This window comes from Salvelinus alpinus, chromosome 12, assembly GCF_045679555.1.
Source record: "Salvelinus alpinus chromosome 12, SLU_Salpinus.1, whole genome shotgun sequence".
Lineage (NCBI taxonomy): Eukaryota > Metazoa > Chordata > Actinopteri > Salmoniformes > Salmonidae > Salvelinus > Salvelinus alpinus.
Genome location: NC_092097.1, coordinates 55,899,151 through 55,918,192, shown reverse-complemented (window position 1 = coordinate 55,918,192; position 19,042 = coordinate 55,899,151). Strand labels below are relative to the sequence as shown.

Here is a 19,042-nt window from a genome sequence, read left to right as displayed (position 1 = left end):
ACAATGGATTATGGACAGATTATTTTCAAGATTATTCTCTTTACCTCATACTTGTTAAGGTCATTATACATCAAACTACAGTGTATCACGAGCAGTGTTAATATTCGAACGACATCTTCAAAGACATCTTTCCATCCAACCAAGGACTTAACAACAACGCATGGGCAATACATGTATTTTCTACTAATGGATTCAGTGATTTATGTATAGCATGTGTGTGCGCGTGTGTGTGTGTGTGTGAGACGTATCTCTCTTTTTCCGTGTATTTCTGTGTGTGCGTGCGTGCGTGCATGCAAAATATAGCAACCGTGCATGCACGGTCGGCAATAGCTTGTATAAAGCTGCAACAGAATTAGGTAACCTCCTACGCTCAATGAACACTGTATGGTACATCAGGTTTTCCCTGGTTGCCTACACAAGCGTAACCATTAGGGATTCCTGATATCGATTTGTATTACCCATTTCTCGCAATCAAAGAAGCAACCTGCGGGTTGAAAAGAAAAATAGACCTTAAACTTGATGACGCCCGCTCCGACGTTCTCTCCCCCCCCCCCCTCTCTCTAAAATAACATTTACAACAAATTCATTTTAACAATGATATTGTAGTCGTGGATATACAGTTGATATATTGGTGTAGTAGACTGGGATACACATAAAAGCACATCCTGTGATTTAAGATGAAAAAGAAAATGTGTGTTGCAGGCTTTGGGCATTAAGTCATTTTACAAACGCATATTTGATTTTCCGTGGAGAGAAAGAGAGAGGGAGAGAGAGAGAGAGAGAGAGAGAGAGAGAGAGAGAGAGAGAGCGAGAGAGAGAGAGGCAGAGAGAGAGAGCGAGAGAGAGAGAGAGGGAAGGCGTCATTCCCTCCGTAGCGCTCAGGGGGAGATACTTGTATCCTCTCCATCCTCTCCTTCCAAGTGAGGGATTTCTAAGGGATCAACAACGAAAGAGAGACTACTTCCATCAGAGAGAAGACGCTGCATTCTTGGCCAAACGGGAGTCTCGGAGAAGTTCGTTGTTTGCGTGAAGAGGAGGATGTCACAGACACCAGCTGGACATGTTCAGAACGCAATTCCGTTATCATCATGCGCCTCAAGATGTGTGATCCTGTGATGGACTGCTTGTGAAATAAACGTCAACTTTTCGGAGTTCTATATCTTGAAGATTCCCCGAGTTGCCCGTTTGTTTTAAAACAATTTATTAGCGTTTAGATATTCGTTGTGGAAAGTAGCCTATGACATCAGCGCACGGTGGGAGTTCGGTGGTGATTCACGCTTTAAACCGTGGAATATCAACATCACGTCCTCGTGCGCATTTAACGCTCATTTAAAGACATTTAATGAGCTATGATTAGTATCCATTACATTTTTCTTTCTACAAAGTATTAGTCGTTTGCTGTTCTTTATTGAATGTCGACCCACTGTCTTCAAACCTGGAATGGGTGTCCGAGCAACAAGCGATTGTGTGAACCGTTCACTGCTATTGGGAAGTCGTGCGCACATTTATGAGGAGTAACGCATTGGTAAACCCGTCGGTAGCCTATAGCGGAATAATATGCGCACCTTTCTCACCTGCGCATTTTCTTATTACAAATGAGCACACATTAACTTACTTTGGACGATGCCTCACCTTTATTTCATTGAAGTATTATAAAAAAAAAGTGCCTCGGTGCGTCGGGTCTTTTTTCTAAATCGAAGTCGGAGGAGGTATAAGGGGAAAGAGCGAGAGAGAGACCATGGCCAAGCTAAGGCATGGTGGTGTGGTTCTAGAACTGAAGAAACCCTACTTTACGTGGCAAGTCTTATGTGTGATGAAAGCTCTATTTGACCTTACGGCATCGCAGGAAATTTACGCACCGCATTCCATAAGAATGGAGGGAGACCTGACCCTTGGCGGCCTCTTCCCTGTGCACGCCCGGGGGATCCCGGGGGAACCGTGTGGGGACATCAAGAAAGAGAACGGGATCCATCGTCTCGAAGCTATGATGTACGCCTTGGACCAAATCAACAGTGATGACGATCTTCTTCCCAATGTCACCCTAGGTGCCCGGGTCCTGGATACGTGTTCGAGGGACACCTATGCCCTGGAGCAGTCCCTGACTTTTGTGCAGGCACTCATACAAAAAGACACGTCGGATGTGAGGTGTACTAACGGTGAACCACCAGTGTTTGTCAAGCCAGAAAAAGTTGTGGGAGTGATAGGAGCTTCAGCGAGTTCTGTATCGATCATGGTGGCGAATATATTACGTCTGTTTCAGGTAAGAAAAGCTTATTAACACGGTGTAGTCGCTGTCTATATGATTCAGTTATCAGTGAGACAAACACACCGAGTGAATGACATCTTCTCATAACTATTTCAGATTCCATTAATGGCCTTAATTTACACCCGAGATACATCTAAATGTTTAGAAATCGATTGCAGCCCACTGATGCTGGTATGTGTCCTCTCCCCCAAGTGTTTGATGCATGTGTGATGCTGTTGTATGCTTGAAAGGCTACAGTGAACCACAGCCTGTGAAGTTGTATAATGCTAGTACGCATATACGTTTTTATTTCATCTTGTGAATACAAAATGCACTGGAGACACCAAGTTCAGGTTTAAAGACTCAGCTCAGTTGTTAAAATCGGTATCTGTACTGCGAGATACCGGCTACAGTAAAAACGGTTGAACTTCAATAGTATTGCATGGTGCTGAAAGGACAACTTCCTGTATCACTATACGGCACCGCATTGCTTCAGTAGTGCATGGTTTTGAAAGAACAGCTTCATACTGCGACCGCACCGCTCTACTGCTCTCGCATTCAGGCCTCGTTCAGCGGTAGGGCACAGCATTGTGCAACGTTCATATAGCCTGGTGCTGAAAGGACAGCTCCATGCCGCCACCGCACTGCTATGTGACTCTCTGGTTTCGCATTCTGGCCTTGTTCAGTAGGGCGCAACAGTATGTATTCACCTCACGGAATACCCCCAATATCCCTGCCAATAACTGCCTTCAGAGTTCTGGGCGTATTCAACTCTGAACCGCAGTAGTAGAGCAACTGTAGTTAGGGCCTACCTGCACCAATAGCCGTTGTGGTCATAGCAACCACAAATGTCATATTACTGCAGATCAATTGGGTTTTCCCACCTTCTTATTATATTAGCAGCCAATGGGTATCTCTGATCGATTAGGACACACAATTTGTCCCAGATTTACACACACAGGACTGGATATAGGAATAAAGACATGGAAATATCGTTAACGTTTTAACAGGAAATCATTATTTGTCAGCCAGCATATCCATATGGGCATTTCACACAGGCCTATAGGGTTTGCAATAGATATGAGGACATTAAAACTGTAATGGGAAATGATCAGATGTCTGCCAGTATATCCCCATGGATCATAGGTGTCGGTTGGAGATATGTGCAGAAAATATCCCTTTAATTATTGCTTGTCTGATAGAAAAGGCATCCACACAGCTGTTCTCTACCTAGCTAATGTATTTAAATGTCCCAGTTGGCAGTCCAAACGTGCACCAGAACGCAAACCCATTACACCACTAGTACCCATGCACTGAGCTTACAGCATTTATCAATGAGGCTCTGTGGCCGTGTCTCAGATGAGGCTCTGTGGGTGTGTCTCAGATGAGGCTCTGTGGGCGTGTCTCAGATGAGGCTCTGTGGGTGTATCTCAGATGAGGTTCTGTGGGCGTGTCTCAGATGAGGCTCTGTGAGTGTGTCTCAGATGAGGCTCTGTGAGTGTGTCTCAGATGAGGCTCTGTGAGTGTGTCTCAGATGAGGCTCTGTGGGTGTGTCTCAGATGAGGCTCTGTGGGTGTGTCTCAGATGAGGCTCTGTGAGCGTGTCTCAGATGAGGCTCTGTGGGTGTGTCTCAGATGAGGCTCTGTGGGCGTGTCTCAGATGAGGTTCTGTGGGTGTATGTCTCAGATGAGGCTCTGTGGGCGTGTCTCAGATGAGGCTCTGTGGGTGTGTCTCAGATGAGGCTCTGTGGGTGTGTCTCAGATGAGGCTCTGTGGGTGTGTCTCAGATGAGGCTCTGTGGGTGTGTCTCAGATGAGGCTCTGTGGGCGTGTCTCAGATGAGGCTCTGTGAGTGTGTCTCAGATGAGGCTCTGTGGGCGTGTCTCAGATGAGGCTCTGTGGGTGTGTCTCAGATGAGGCTCTGTGGGTGTGTCTCAGATGAGGCTCTGTGGGTGTGTCTCAGATGAGGTTCTGTGGGCGTGTCTCAGATGAGGCTCTGTGGGTGTGTCTCAGATGACAGCTGGGTCAGGTCAAAAGTAACGCACTATATAGCAAATAGGGTAATCTTAGGGACTCACACCCTGCTCTGTGAACAGAATGGAAAGAGCCCATGGATTACAAATCATGATCATTAATTACCAGCCCAAAATATAACTAACTATGTCTAATTCCCATGTATGTTCTCTACATTAGTCAAAGCATTACATGTGTTCTATGGAAAACTCCAGAATATCCCTGTCCTGTGTAATAGTGATATATATCCTGTAATATCCCTGTGGATGAGTCCCGTGTGGCTCAGTTGGTAGAGCATGGCGCTTGCAACGCCAGGGTTGTGGGTTCATTCCTCACGGGGGGGGACCAGGATGAATATGTACGAACTTTCCAATTTGTAAGTCGCTCTGGATAAGAGCGTCTGCTAAATGACTTAAATGTAAATGGATGAAGAGTGGGTGTATCCTGTAATATCCCTGTGGACGAGGAAGAGTGGGTGTATCCTGTAATATCCCTGTGGATGAAGAGTGGGTGTATCCTGTAATATCCCTGTGGATGAGGAATAGTGGGTGTATCCTGTAATATCCCTGTGGATGAGGAATAGTGGGTTTTTGGAAAACAAACCATACCATACTAAGACTAGTAGCTTGAAGTATGCTGTCGGGGTTAAGGTCTTAAACAGTGAAAATCATGTTTCATGATTCAGCCGTCATACCGCTCAGGAATGAGACGTGTTCTGTCTCCTAGAGATGAACGTACTTTGGTGCAAAAAGTGCAAATCAATCCCAGAACAACAGCAAAGTACCTTGTGAAGATGCTGAAGGAAACAGATACAAAAGTATCTATAACCACAGTAAAACTAGTCCTATATCGACATAACCTGAAAGGCCGCTCAGCAAGGAAGAAGCCACTGCTCCAAAACCACCATAAAAAAGCCAGACTAAGGTTTACAACTGCACATGGGGACAAAGATCGTACTTTTTGGAGAAATGTCCTCTGGTCTGATGAAACAAAAATAGAACGGTTTGGCTATGATAGTTATGTTTGGAGGGAAAAGGGGGAGGCTTGCAAGCCAAAGAACACCATCCCAACCGTGAAGCACAGGGGTGGCAGCATCCTGTTGTGGGGGTGCTTTGCTGCAGGAGGGACTGTTGTACTTCACAAAATAGATGTCATCATGAGGATGGGAAATTATGTGGATATATTGAAGCAACATCTCAAGACATCAGTCAGGAAGTTAAAGCTTGGTCGCAAATGGGTCTTCCAAATGGACAAGGACCCCAAGCATACTTCCAAAGTTGTGGCAAAATGGCTTAAGGACAACAAAGTCAAGGTATTGGAGTGGCTATCAGAAAGCCCTGACCTCAATCCTATAGAAAATGTGTCGGCAGAACTGAAAAAGCATGTGCGACAAGGAAGCCTACAAACCTGACTCAGTTGCACCAGCTCTGTCAGAAGGAATGGGCCAAAATTCACCCATCTTATTGTGGGAAACTTGTGGAAGGCTACCTGAAACGTTTGACCCAAGTTAAAAAATGTATAGATAATGCTACCATATACTAATTGAGTGTATGTAAACTTCTGACCCACTGGGAATGTGATTAAAGAAATAAAAGCTGAAATAAATCATACTCTCTACTATTATTCTGACATCTCACATTCTTAAATTAAAGTGGTAATCATAACTGACCTAAAACAGGACATTTTTACTAGGATTAAATGTCAGGAATTGTGGGAAAAACTGAGTTTAAATGTATTTGGCTAAGGTGAATGTAAACTTCCGACTTCAACTGTACATTGAATGTCTAAGACATCTCAAGCAGAATGTGGCAGAACGATACTGGTAACTAACACCTTCTCGACTGTGTTGTGCCTTTGAACTAGCATACTGGTTGCATGCTGGGAAAATGCCTGCTGTGTTGTGACTGGATGCCATAGTGATAATTTAACGTTACATCAGACAGCACAAGATTATTCTTCTTTCCGGTGGACAGGCTGAGGCTTAAAATGTCACACATGTAGTCCACATTTGGAGCGAAGCTGCTTTATTAATTGGGGTGAGAAACAATCATCCTTGATGCAGCACTGTATGTGGGGAAGCTGTGGGGAAGTTATGGGGAAGCTGTGGGGAAGCTGTGGGGAAGCTGTGCAAGCTGTCCATCCCAGGAACCCTGTCTGCCCAGTGTGGGAGGCCTGCACAAGGAGGAGGCCATCCCTGGATTGGTCTCAATGAAGCCTGCTTGAATGAAGCTGGTTACATGGTTCCCCCTACCCTCCTCTCCCCATCAATCTCTGTAGTTTGGTTGCATTTCCCGAAACCACCAAGTCATTTATGTTTAGGTGATGAATCACATTTTGTTTGTTTTTTTGTTGTTGTTTTTTTTCAAGCTTTGGGATTGGATGGGATTGGATGGGATTGGATGGGATTGGATGGGATTGGATGGGATTGGATGGGATTGGATGGGATTGGGTGAGTGTTTACAAATGGTTCCAATGGGTCCTGCAGCCAGTAGGATGATCAGGGTCTATATTAGGCTTATGGAGCTAATTCTTTTTTTTTTTTTATGTCAAATGATGCTGCCATTATATCTTAACATAATTATTCATAAGTATAAGTATGTTGATAAATATTTAGACTGCTGGTCTATTGTAAATGATCCAATTAATGTCTGATCCAAAAACAAAATGCTGAACTTTTTGTCATTTCCAGTATAAAGCTTAATGCAGAAGCTCCAAGACATTGTTCAGAACACTTCTGGAACGCTGGTGAAGAAACGTATCAGTCAACTGTATTCTGTAATTAGTTACTAAAACAATTGAAAGACAATGGTGTATTGTTGCTGTTCGTCAGATACCCAACAATACATGAACAACTCTGTTAACCCATGAGTGAATTTTGCGAAAATGGGTTGAGGCATTCTATTTAGCCTTGAAGTCAAATCATCAATAACATGTGGCCCATTGTTTAGTTACCTGGCAACGTCCTCAAGGGTGTTTTAAATATCTGTCGGTCAAGGTGATCTCATGAATATAAGCTCCCCGCCTACTCAACACATTCTTTCAGGCTTCCTGATAGTTGAAGATGAGGGAGAAGTTTACATTTGTCAAATTCTGAACATTTTGAATTGCATAAAAATATGTTTTTACCTGGGAAACACGATGACTGTGCAGGACCTTTAAAGTAGGTCTACCCACTTTTTAAAACATTAGTTATTTTGTTTTAATCATGGCAAGTATTGCAAGTATACAGCTGCTTGAGAAATTATTAGATTTATTTCTCAGTATTTATGAAATTCATGAGTTCAGAAAAAAAAGTAGGTGGCTTTTTAAACAGTTGCAATTTTAGACCAAAAAAGTACTTAAAGTGTCACGTTCCTGACCTGTTTTCTCTTGTTTTGTATGTGTTTAGTTGGTCAGGACGTGAGCTGGGTGGTAATTCTATGTTGTGTGTCTAGTTTGTCTGTTTCTATGTCAGCCTAGTGTGGGTTCTCAATCAGAGGCAGATGGTAGTCGTTGTCTCTGATTGAGACTCATATATAGGAGGCTTGTTTTGTGTTGGGAGTTTGTGGGTGTTTGTTTCCTGTCTCTGTGTTTGTGTTCTGCACCAGATAGGTCTGTATCGGTTTTCACGTTTGTTATTTTGTACGTTGTTTGTAGTGTCCACTTGTTCTTTAATTAAACATGTTGAGCACTGGCTACGCTGCATTTTGGTCCTCTCCTTCACCCCTGGAAGAAAACCTTTACATAAAGCTTTTAGACACCTGAGAAGGAGAACAACAAACTCATGCCAACAACCTTAGAACCCCCATAAAACTACCCCCCCCCCTTTCTCTCTCTCTCTCTCTCTCTCTCTCGCATTCTCTCTCGCATTCTCTCTCGCATTCTCTTTCTCTCTCTCTCTCGCATTCTCTCTTGCTCTCTCTTGCTCTCTCTCGCATTCTCTCTTGCTCTCTCTTGCTCTCTCTCGCTCTCTCTCGCTCTCTCTCGCTCTCTCTCTCCCTCTCTCTCCCTCTCTCTCTCTCTTAAATGTCAAATTTAAGGGGCTTTATTGGCATGGGAAACATATGTATACATTGCTAAAGCAGGTGAAATAGATAATAAACAAAAGTGAAATCAACAATAAAAACATTTAATTAAACATTACACTCACAAAAGTTCCAAAAGAATACAGACATTTCAAATGTCACATTATGTCTATATACAGTGTTGTAACGATGTGCAAATAGTTAAAGTGCAAAAGGGAAAATAAATAAACATAAATATGGTTTGTATTTACAATGGTGTTTGTTCTTCACTGGTTGCCCTTTTCTTGTGGTAACAGGTCACACATCTTGCTGCTGTGATGGAACACTGTGGTTTTTCACCCAATAGATATGGGAGTTTATCAAAATTGGATTTGTTTTCGAATTCTTTGTGGATCTGTGTAATCTGAGGGAAATCTGTGTCTCTAATATGGTCATACTTTACATTTGGCAGGTGGTTAGGAAGTGCAGCTCAGATTCTACCTCATTTTGTGGGCAGTATGCACATAGCCTGTCTTCACTTGAGAGCCAGGTCTGCCTTTGGAGGCCTTTCTCAATAGCAAAGCTATTGAAAAAAGCAAAGCTAAATCTTCACTGAGTCTGTACAAAGATTTCCTTAATTCTGGGTCAGTCACAGTGGTCAGGTATTCTGCCACTGTGTACTCTCTGTTTAGGGCCAAATAGCATTCTAGTTTACACAGTTTTTTTTGTAAATTCTTTCCAATGTGTCAAGTAATTATCTTTTTGTTTTCTCATAACTTTGTTGGGTCTAGTTGTGTTGCTGTCCTGGGGCTCTGTGGGGTCTGTTTGTGTTTGTGAACAGAGCCCCAGGACCAGCTTGCTTAGCGGGCTCTTCTCCAGGTTCATCTCTCTGTAGGTGATGACTTTGTAATGGAAGCTTTGGGAATCGCTTCCTTCTCCTGGTTGTAGAATTTAACGGCTCTTTTCCGGATTTTGATAATTAGCGAGTATTGGTCTAATTCTGCTCTGCATGAATTATTTGGTGTTTTACGTTGTACACAGAGGATATTTTTTGCAGAGTCTCAATTTGGTGTTTGTCCCATTATGTGAATTATTGATTTGGTAAACGGACCCCAGACCTCACAACCATTAAGTGCAATGGGTTCTATAACTGATTCAAGGATTGTTAGATCCTATGGGTGTGTCGAATTTGATGTTCCTTTGGATGGCATAGAAGGCCCTTCTTGCCTTGTCTCTCAGATCATTCAGAGCATTGTGGAAGTTACCTGTGGCGCTGATGTTTAGGCCGAGGTATGTATAGTTTTTTTGTGTGCTCTAGGGAAATGGAATCTAGATGGAATTTGTATTTGTGGTCCTATCAACTGGACCTTTTTTGGAACACCATTATTTGTGTCCTACTGAGATTTACTGGTCCCGTAGAGGTTAAGCTGTATCTCTGTCTCAGTCCCGGGTCCTATGGAAAGAAATGTCCACACACTTGTTGCTTGTGTACATGGATTTTATAATGTGGTATGTTTTTTTTCTCCAACACAACTTTCCATCAATTTGTATCCTAATTGAGGCAAAAGCTTTTTTGAAATCAACAAACATGAGAAGACTTTTACCTTTGTTTTGCTTTCTTTGTTTGTCAATTAGGGTGTGCAGATTGAATACGTGGCCTGTCGTACGGTAATTTGGCATTTGCTCAGTACATTGTTTTCACTGAGGAAATGTACGAGTCTGCTGTTAATGATAATGCAGAAGATTTTCCCAAGGATGCTGTTGACGCATATCCCACGGTAGTTATTGGGGTCAAATTTGTCTCCACTTTTGTGGATTGGGGTGATCAGTCCTTGGTTCCAAATATTGGGGAAGATGCCAGAGCTGAGGATGATGTTTGAGTTTAAGTATAGCCAATTGGAATTTGTGGTCTGTATATTTGATCATTTCATTTATGATACCATCAACCCCACAGGTCTTTTTGGGTTGGAGGGTTTGCCTTTTTTCCTGTGGTTCATTCGATGTAATTGGAGAATCCAATGGGTTCTGCTAGTCTTTAATAGCTGATTCTAAGATTTGTAATTGATCATGTATATGTATATGTATATGTATTTGCTGTTTGTTCTTTCTTATAGAGCCAAGAAGATTGTTGTTTGTTTAGTGTGCTCAAATTTTTACCAGAAGGGGTTAGCTTCTATGGGTTCTTCAATTACATCGAGCTGATTTCTGACGTGCTGTTCCTTCTTCTTCCATAGTGTATTTCTGTATTGTTTTAGTGATTCACTATAGTGAAGGTGTAGACTCAGGTTTTCTGGGTCTCTGTGTTTTTGGTTGGATAGGTTTCTCAATTTCTTTCTTAGATTTTTGCATTCTTCATCAAACATTTGTCATTGTTGTTCATTTTCTTCGGGTTTTCTGTTAGAATTTTTTTGATTTGATAGGGAAGCTGAGAGGTCAAATATACTGTTTAGGTTTTTTACTGCCAAGTTCACACCTTCACAATAACAGTGAAACCTTTTGTCCAGGAAATTGTCCAGAAGGGATTGAATTTTTGTTGCCTAATTGTTTTTTGGTAGGTTTCCACACTACTTTCCTTCCATCTATAGCATGTATTCATATTAATGCAGATCCACTGGCTTTGATGCCTCATGATTGATCATAGCTCTGTTCAAGTGGAGTGTGATTTTGTTGTGATCTGATAAGGGTGTCAGTGGACCGGCACCCTGAGTGGACTGACACCCTAAGGTACTCTGGGTTCAGGTCAATGATAAAGTAGTCTACAGTACTACTGCCAAGAGATGACTCACTGTATAGGTGTACCTACTGTAGGAGTCCCGTCGAAGCCGACCATTGACTATGTATATACCCAGCGTCCGACAGTGCTGCAGGACTTTTGCCCTGGTTTTGTTGGTTATATTGTCTTAGTTGTGTCTAGGGGTGCGCATGGAGGAGGGAATGCTGTCACTTCCAGGTAGGTGTTTGTCCCCCTGTCTGCTGAGGGTGTCAGGTTCTTGTCCAGTTCTGTCATTTAGGTCGCCACAGACTAGTACATGTCCCTGGGCCTGGGAATTGTTGATCTCCCCTCTAGGATGGAGAAGCTGTCATCGTTAAAGTATGGGGATTCTATTATGGGGATACATGAGGACATTTTTCTCTGTTGAGAAAATGTCCCTATTAATTTCTAGACATATGTAAATTGTTCCTGATTTTATTAATTTAATAGCGTGAGTTAGGTCTGCGCAATATAAAATTAGCATACCCCCTGAGTCTCTTCCCTGTTTCACACCTGGTAGTTTGGTGGATGTGACTACCAGCTCTCTATGTAACCTAGAGGGCAACCAGTGGTTCTGTCTTATGTATACCATGTTTCTTGTCTCTCTCTCGCAATTCAATTTAAGGGCTTTATTGGCACGAGATAAATATGTTTACATTGCCAAAGCAAGTGAAGTAGCTAATAAACAAAAGTGAAATAAACAATAAAAAATGAACAGTGAACATTACACTCACAGAAGTTTCAAAAGAATAAAGACATTTCAAATATCATATGTCTCTCTCTCTCGCTCTCTCTCTCGCTCTCTCTCTCGCTGTCTCTCTCTCGCTCTCTCTCTCGCTGTCTCTCTCTCGCTCTCTCTCTCGCTCTCTCTCTCGCTCTCTCTCTCGCTGTCTCTCTCTCTCCCTCCCCCTCTTTCTCTCTCCCTCTTTCTCTCTCTCTCTCTCCCCCTCTTCCTCTCTCTCTCTCTCGCTGTCTCTCTCTCGCTGTCTCTCTCTCTCTCTCTCTCTCTCGCTGTCTCTCTCTCTCCCTCCCCCTCTTTCTCTCTCTCCCTCCCCCTCTTTCTCTCTCTCCCTCCCCCTCTTTCTCTCTCTCCCTCTTTCTCTCTCTCTCTCTCTCCCCCTATTAGTCTCTCTCAGGACGGGCTCTAGCCTTTTGGGGGCCCTAAGCAACATTTTCTTTGCCCCCACCCCAACCCCATTACCTCACCACAAAACATTGAAATCACCCCTCTCTTGATGCCGGAGAGTTAATTTCCAGTTATAAAGCAAGTTTGCTGCAATTCTACACATTTATCCATGACTTATGCCAAGGTAATATTGTATCAGAGTGAGAGTGACTAACAAAATCATTGGGGGCCCCCTGGAGGTCAGGGCCTCTGGGCACGTGCCCTGCATTCCTGGTCAGTAATTCGACTACAAGTTTAGATAGCTGGCTAGAATAATTTACCAATCTAAAATATGTTTGCTAATTTAGTGACTGTCAGTGACCTACATAACAAGAGAACAATTGCTGATGCACCTTGTGTATTCTTCCATTTAACTCAAAACAGTACTTTTGAGAACCTGACTGAGTCCCGTCCCCCCCCCCCGTCCCCCCCAAAAAAAATTGTATCGTGGGCCCTCTAGCAGTTGCTTATTTCGCTTATGCCTAGAGCCAGCCCTGCTCTCTCTCTCCCTCCATCTCCTTCTCCCCACCATCTAGAACGTACAAAGCTGCAGCTTACGATTCTATTAATCCCAGTCCCGAGGGTTCGGTGGCACTTTCAACATTTTGTCTTTCTTCTTCTTCCTTGTTTGTGCCTCTTTTATGCTGCTTTCTACACTGTCACGGTTGGTTGTGAAGCTCCCATTCCTCTCCCCCTCTTTCCCTCTGCAGTCTATTGGCTCTCAGGTAGTGTTGGGACAGCTAGGGTAGATTTGGCATACCATTTCTACTCTTTAATGCCAATCTGAACCATACATTTCCATTTCATCTTTATTTATCCAGTAAGTACCATTGAGGTCAGAAGACCACTTTTCATGTATCCAAACCATACTTGTGTTGGCTCATCACACAGGTCCTTTCAAACCCAGTTCCAGCAACTAGATGGTGGATATGTAGGCCACTAGGCCATCCCAGTACAGCTTGGCTTGGTTTGGCCCAGTACTGTAAAAAGGGTAGTAGCTACCCAGAGAGATATGCTCGATACTAGGGGGTAAGCCTCATTCTGGACACAGAGAGCTGAGGTCTTTCATGTACATGAGGATGAATCCCAGCCTTTCTATAAGCTTTTAGATCCCCCACTTCACACTATAGGCTTATAGACTGTGATGTGAACACTTTGAACAACCCTCTTTGATTCTAGGTAGAACTATTTTGGTTCCAGGTAGAACTCTTTTGGTTCCAGGTAGAACCCTTTTGGGTTCTAAGAGTGTACTGGAATAGATAAGTAAGTGAAATAAAAATAAGTGGAACTGGCTGGCGGTACTGGATGAGAAGTACACTAAACTGATTAGACTGACTAAAGGGACTAGACTGACTAGACTGACTGGAGTGACTAGAGTGACTGAACTGACTAGACTGACTAGAGTGACTGAACTGACTAGACTGACTAGAGTGACTGAACTGACTAGACTGACTGAACTGACTAGACTGACTAGAGTGACTGAACTGACTAGAGTGACTGAACTAACTAGACTGACTAGAAAGATTAGGCTGATGAACTGATTAGACTGACTGGACTGACTAGACTGACCTAGAGGCTGTAGATACTAGACTTACTAGACTGACTAGAGGCTGTAGAAACTAGACTGACTAGACTGACTAGAGGCTGTAGAAACTAGACTGACTAGACTGACTAGAGGCTGTAGAAACTAGACTGACTAGACAGACTAGATGCTGTAGATACTAGACTGACTAGACAGACTAGATGCTGTAGAAACAAGACTTACTAGATTGACTAGAGGCTGTAGGTACTAGACTGTCTAGAGGCTGTAGATACTAGACTTACTAGATTGACTAGAGGCTGTAGAAACTAGACTTACTAGACAGACTAGAGGTTGTAGGTACTAGTCTGACTAGACTAACTATAGACTGTAGGTACAGGACAGACTAGAGTCTGTAGATGCTAGACTTACTAGACTAACTAGAGGCTGTAGATGCTAGACTAACTAGAGGCTGTAGATACTAGACTGACTAGACTGACTAGAGGCTGTAGATGCTAAACTAACTAGAGGATGTAGGTACTAGACTGACTAGACAGACTAGAGGCTGTAGATACTAGACTGACTAGAGGCTGTATATACTAGACTGACTAAACTGACTAGAGGCTGTAGGTACTAGACTGACTAGAGGCTGTATATACTAGACTGACTAGACTGACTAGAGGATGTAGATACTAGACTGACTAGACTGACTAGAGGATGTAGATACTAGACTGACTAGACTAACTAGAGACTGTAGGTACTAGACTGACTAGACTGACTAGAGGATGTAGAAACTAGACTGACTAGACTGACTAGAGGCTGTAGGTACTAGACTGACTAGACTAACTAGAGGCTGTAGATAGACAGTCAGTCTCCAATGAGTTGTGCTGTCATAACCCTGTCTGTCTCTACTGTGGTCCCCATGTCATAACCCTGTCTGTCTCTGCTGTGGTCCCCCTGTCATAACCCTGTCTGTCTCTACTGTGGTCCCCCTGTCATAACCCTGTCTGTCTCTGCTGTGGACCCCCTGTCATAACCCTGTCTGTCTCTGCTGTGGTCCCCCTGTCATAACCCTGTCTGTCTCTACTGTGGTCCCCCTGTCATAACCCTGTCTGTCTCTGCTGTGGTCCCCCTGTCATAACCCTGTCTGTCTCTACTGTGGTCCCCCTTTCATATCCCTGTCTGTCTCTACTGTGGTCCAACCTGTCTGTCTCTACTTTGGTCCCCCTGTCATACCGCTGTCTGTCTCTACTGTGGTCCAACCTGTCTGTCTCTACTGTGGCCCCCCTGTCATAACCCTGTCTGTTTCTGCTGTGGTCCCCTTGTCATAACCCTGTCTGTCTCTACTGTGGTCCAACCTGTCTGTCTCTACTGTGGTCCCCCTGTCATAACCCTGTCTGTCTCTACTGTGGTCTTTGTAACATTAGGTTAGTTTACAGGGATGTTTTCATGAATCAGTTGTCTGTGTAACATTAGGTTAGTTTACAGGGATGTTTTCATGAATCAGTTGTCTGTGTAACATTAGGTTAGTTAACAGGGATGTTTTCATGAATCAGTTGTCTGTGTAACATTAGGTTAGTTTACAGGGATGTTTTCATGAATCAGTTGTCTGTGTAACATTAGGTTAGTTTACAGGGATGCTTTCATGAATCAGTTGTCTGTGTAACATTAGGTTAGTTAACAGGGATGTTTTCATGAATCAGTTGTCTGTGTAACATTAGGTTAGTTTACAGGGATGTTTTCATGAATCAGTTGTCTGTAACATTAGGTTAGTTAACAGGGATGTTTTCATGAATCAGTTGTCTGTGTAACATTAGGTTAGTTAACAGGGATGTTTTCATGAATCAGTTGTCTGTGTAACATTAGGTTAATTAACAGGGATGTTTTCATGAATCAGTTGTCTGTGTAACACTCTCTTTCTCTTGTCAGTGTTCAGTGTCATTCCGTTGTTTTCATTGCTACTTAACAGAGTAACAAAGGAGGAGCAGCAGCCACACAAGATGTGGTCACAAGCCCGTTTCAATCCCATTCATCCCCTACAGTCTTTGTGTTGTTATCAAGGCGTGTTACTAATGCAGTCCCAGTCCCACTGCTCAACTCTCCTCTCTTATTTATTCTATCTGACTGGAAGAATAATAACACTCATTTATCAAATCCTCTCCTCTCTTGAATGTCCTCAAGCCACCAAATTACCAGCCGTTGAGTCCTTCATTCATTCATTCATCCATTGAGTCGGTCATTCATTCATTCATTGAATCATTCATTCATTCCCCTAGCAAGTCACCGTCTCTGCCAGACCTGGGCTCAAATAATGTTGGGATTAATTTCAAACACCTATAGCTGTGCTTGATTGAGCTTGCCTGGAATTAAATGTACCAAAAGAAACGTTCCAAAACAAAAAGGGCAATCCAGGCAGGCTGGAGAGCATACTGAAACGTGTCAAATACTATTTGAGCTCAGGTCTGGTCTGTAGCTGATGATGTCATAATGAGGAAACAAAAGCCTACAGAGTGACACTAACACAAAACGTGAGCAGAACAAAACACTAAGTTGATTTAGGAAGACGAGGCAGCAACTTCCTCAATGATACACATACACTATGTAATTAATTAAATCAATTCCCACTCTATCCAATCGATAGATAGCAGCCACTCACGGGCACACACACAGACACAGACACACACACAGACACACACACAGACACACACACACACACACACACACACACACACACATTCTGAACTTCCTGCAGACTAGGTCTTTTTCCACACATTTATTCAGAACGACTAGAAGAAATAAGGCCGAGAATTATCTATTAGAGTAACTTAATATGTTATGATGAGAGTATAGCTTAATATGTTATGATGAGAGTATAACTTAATATGTTATGATAACAGAATAACTTCATACACTATATATACACAAGTATGTGGACACCCCTTCAAATTAGTGGATTTGTCTATTTCAGCAACAACCATTGCTGAGAGGTGTATAAAATCCAACCGACGAATCTGTTTTTTGGGGGATGCCAGGAGAACGCTACCTGCCCCAATGCATAGTGCCAACTGTAAAGTTTGGTGGAGGAGGAATAATGGTCTGGGGCTATTTATCATGGTTTGGGCCCCTTAGTTCCAGTGAAGGGAAATCTTAACACTACAGCATACAGTGACTTTCTAGACAAGTCTGTGCTTCCAACTTTGTGGCAACAGTTTGGGGAAAGCCCTTTACTGTTTCAGTAATGCCCCTGAGCACAAAGTGAGGTCCGTACAGAAATGGTTTGTCGAGATGTGTGTGGAAGAACTTGACTGGCCTCCACAGAACCCTGACCTCAACCCCATCGAATACCTTTGGGATGAATTGGAACGCCGACAGCAAGCCAGGCCTAATCGCCCAACATCAGTGTCCGACCTCACTACTGCTCTTGTGGCTGAATGGAAGCAATGTTCCAACATCTACTGTTGAAGTCGGAAGTTTACCTACACTTAGGTTGGAGTCATTAAAACTAGTTTTACAACCATTCCACAAATTTCTTGTAAACAAACTATAGTTTTGGCAAGTTGGTTAGTACATCTACTTTGTGCATGACACAAGGAATTTTTCCAACAATTGTTTACAGACAGATTATTTCACTTATAATTTACTGTATCACAATTCACAATTCCAATTCCAGTGGGTCAGAAGTTTACATACACTAAGTTGACTGTGACTTTAAACAGCTTGGAAAATTCCAGAAAATGATGTCATGGCTTTAGAAGCTTCTGATAGGCTAATTTACATAATTTGAGTCAATTGGAGGTGTACCTGTGGATGTATTTCAAGGCCGACCTTCAAACTCAGTGCCTCTTTGCTTGACATGATGACATGATGGGAAAATCAAAAGATATCAGCCAAGACCTAAGAAAACAATTGTAGACCTCCACATGTCTGGTTCATCCTTGAGAACAATTTCCAAACGCCTGAAGGTACCACGTTCATCTGTACAAACAATAGTACGCAAGTATAAACACCATGGGACCACGCAGCCGTCAAACCACTCAGGAAGGAGACATGTTCTGTCTCCTAGAGATGAACGTACTTTGGTGCGAGAAGTGCAAATCAATCCCAGAACAACAGCAAAGGACCTCGTGAAGATGCTGGAGGAAACAGGTACAAAAGTATCTATATCCACAGTAAAACAAGTCCTATATCGACATAACCTGAAAGGCAGCTCAGCATGGAAGAAGCCACTGCTCCAAAGCCACCATAAAAAAGCCAGACTACAGTTTGCAACTGCACATGGGGACAAAGATCGTACTTTTTGGAGAAATGTCCTCTGGTCTGATGAAACAAAAATAGAACTGTTTGACCATAATGACCATCGTTATGTTTGGAGGAAAAAGGGGGATGCTTGCAAGCCGAAAAACACCCTCCCAACCGTGAAGCACGGGGGTGGCAGCATCATGTTGTGGGGGTGCTTTGCTGCAGGAGGGACTGGTGCACTTCACAAAATAGATGGCATAATGAGGCAGGAAAATGATGTAGATATATTGAAGCAACATCTCAAGACATCAGTCAGGAAGTTAAAGCTTGGTTGAAATTGGGTCTTCCAAATGGACAATGACCCCAAGCATACTTCCAAAGTTGTGGCAAAATGGCTTAAGGACAACAAAGTCAAGGTGTTGGAGTGGCCATCACAAAGCCCTGACCTCAATCCTATAGAAAATTTGTGGGCAGAACTGAAAAAGCATGTGTGAGCAAAGGAGGCCTACAAACCTGACCCGGTTACACCAGCTCTGTCAGGTGGGATAGGTCAAAATTCACCCAACTTATTGTGGGAAGCTTGTGGAAGGCTACCCAAAACGTTTGACCCAAGTTAAACAATTTATAGGCCATGCTACCAAATACTAATTGAGTGGATGTAATCTTCTGACCCACTGGGAATGTGATGAAAGAAATAAAAGCTGAAATAAATCATACTCTCTACTATTATTCTGACATTTCACATTCTTAAAATAAAGTGGCGATCCTAACTGACCTAAGACAGGGAATTTTTACTAGGATGAAATGTCAGGAATTGTGAAAAACTGAGTTTAAATGTATTTGGCTAAGGTGTATGTAAACTTCTGTCTTCAACTGTACAGCATTGTGTTATTGACTGTACATTTGTTTATCCCATGTGTAACTGTGTTGTTTGTGTCACACTGCTTTGCTTTATCTTGGCCAGGTCGCAGTTGTAAATGAGAACTTGTTTTCAACTGGCCTACCTGGTTAAATAAAGGTGAAATAAACAATAAAAAATCTAGTGGAAAGATTTCCCAGAAGAGTAGAGGCTGTTATAGCAGCAAAGGGGGCAGGAACTCCATAATAATGCCCATGATTTTGGAATGA

At 42.8% G+C, this 19,042-nt stretch overlaps 1 protein-coding gene across 3 annotated transcripts in view; it reads left to right on the top strand.

The window, feature by feature from the left end:
* The first annotated feature begins 857 nt into the window (after positions 1-857).
* The window catches only part of grm7 (glutamate metabotropic receptor 7), a 402,008-nt gene continuing 383,823 nt past the window's right edge, over positions 858-19,042 (top strand). For all 3 annotated transcript variants that reach the window (XM_071336892.1, XM_071336890.1, XM_071336891.1), the window contains exon 1: positions 858-2,260. In XM_071336892.1, the coding sequence (XP_071192993.1) occupies positions 1,739-2,260 (522 nt within the window). In that variant the 5' untranslated portion in view covers positions 858-1,738. The remainder of the gene's footprint in view (positions 2,261-19,042) is intronic.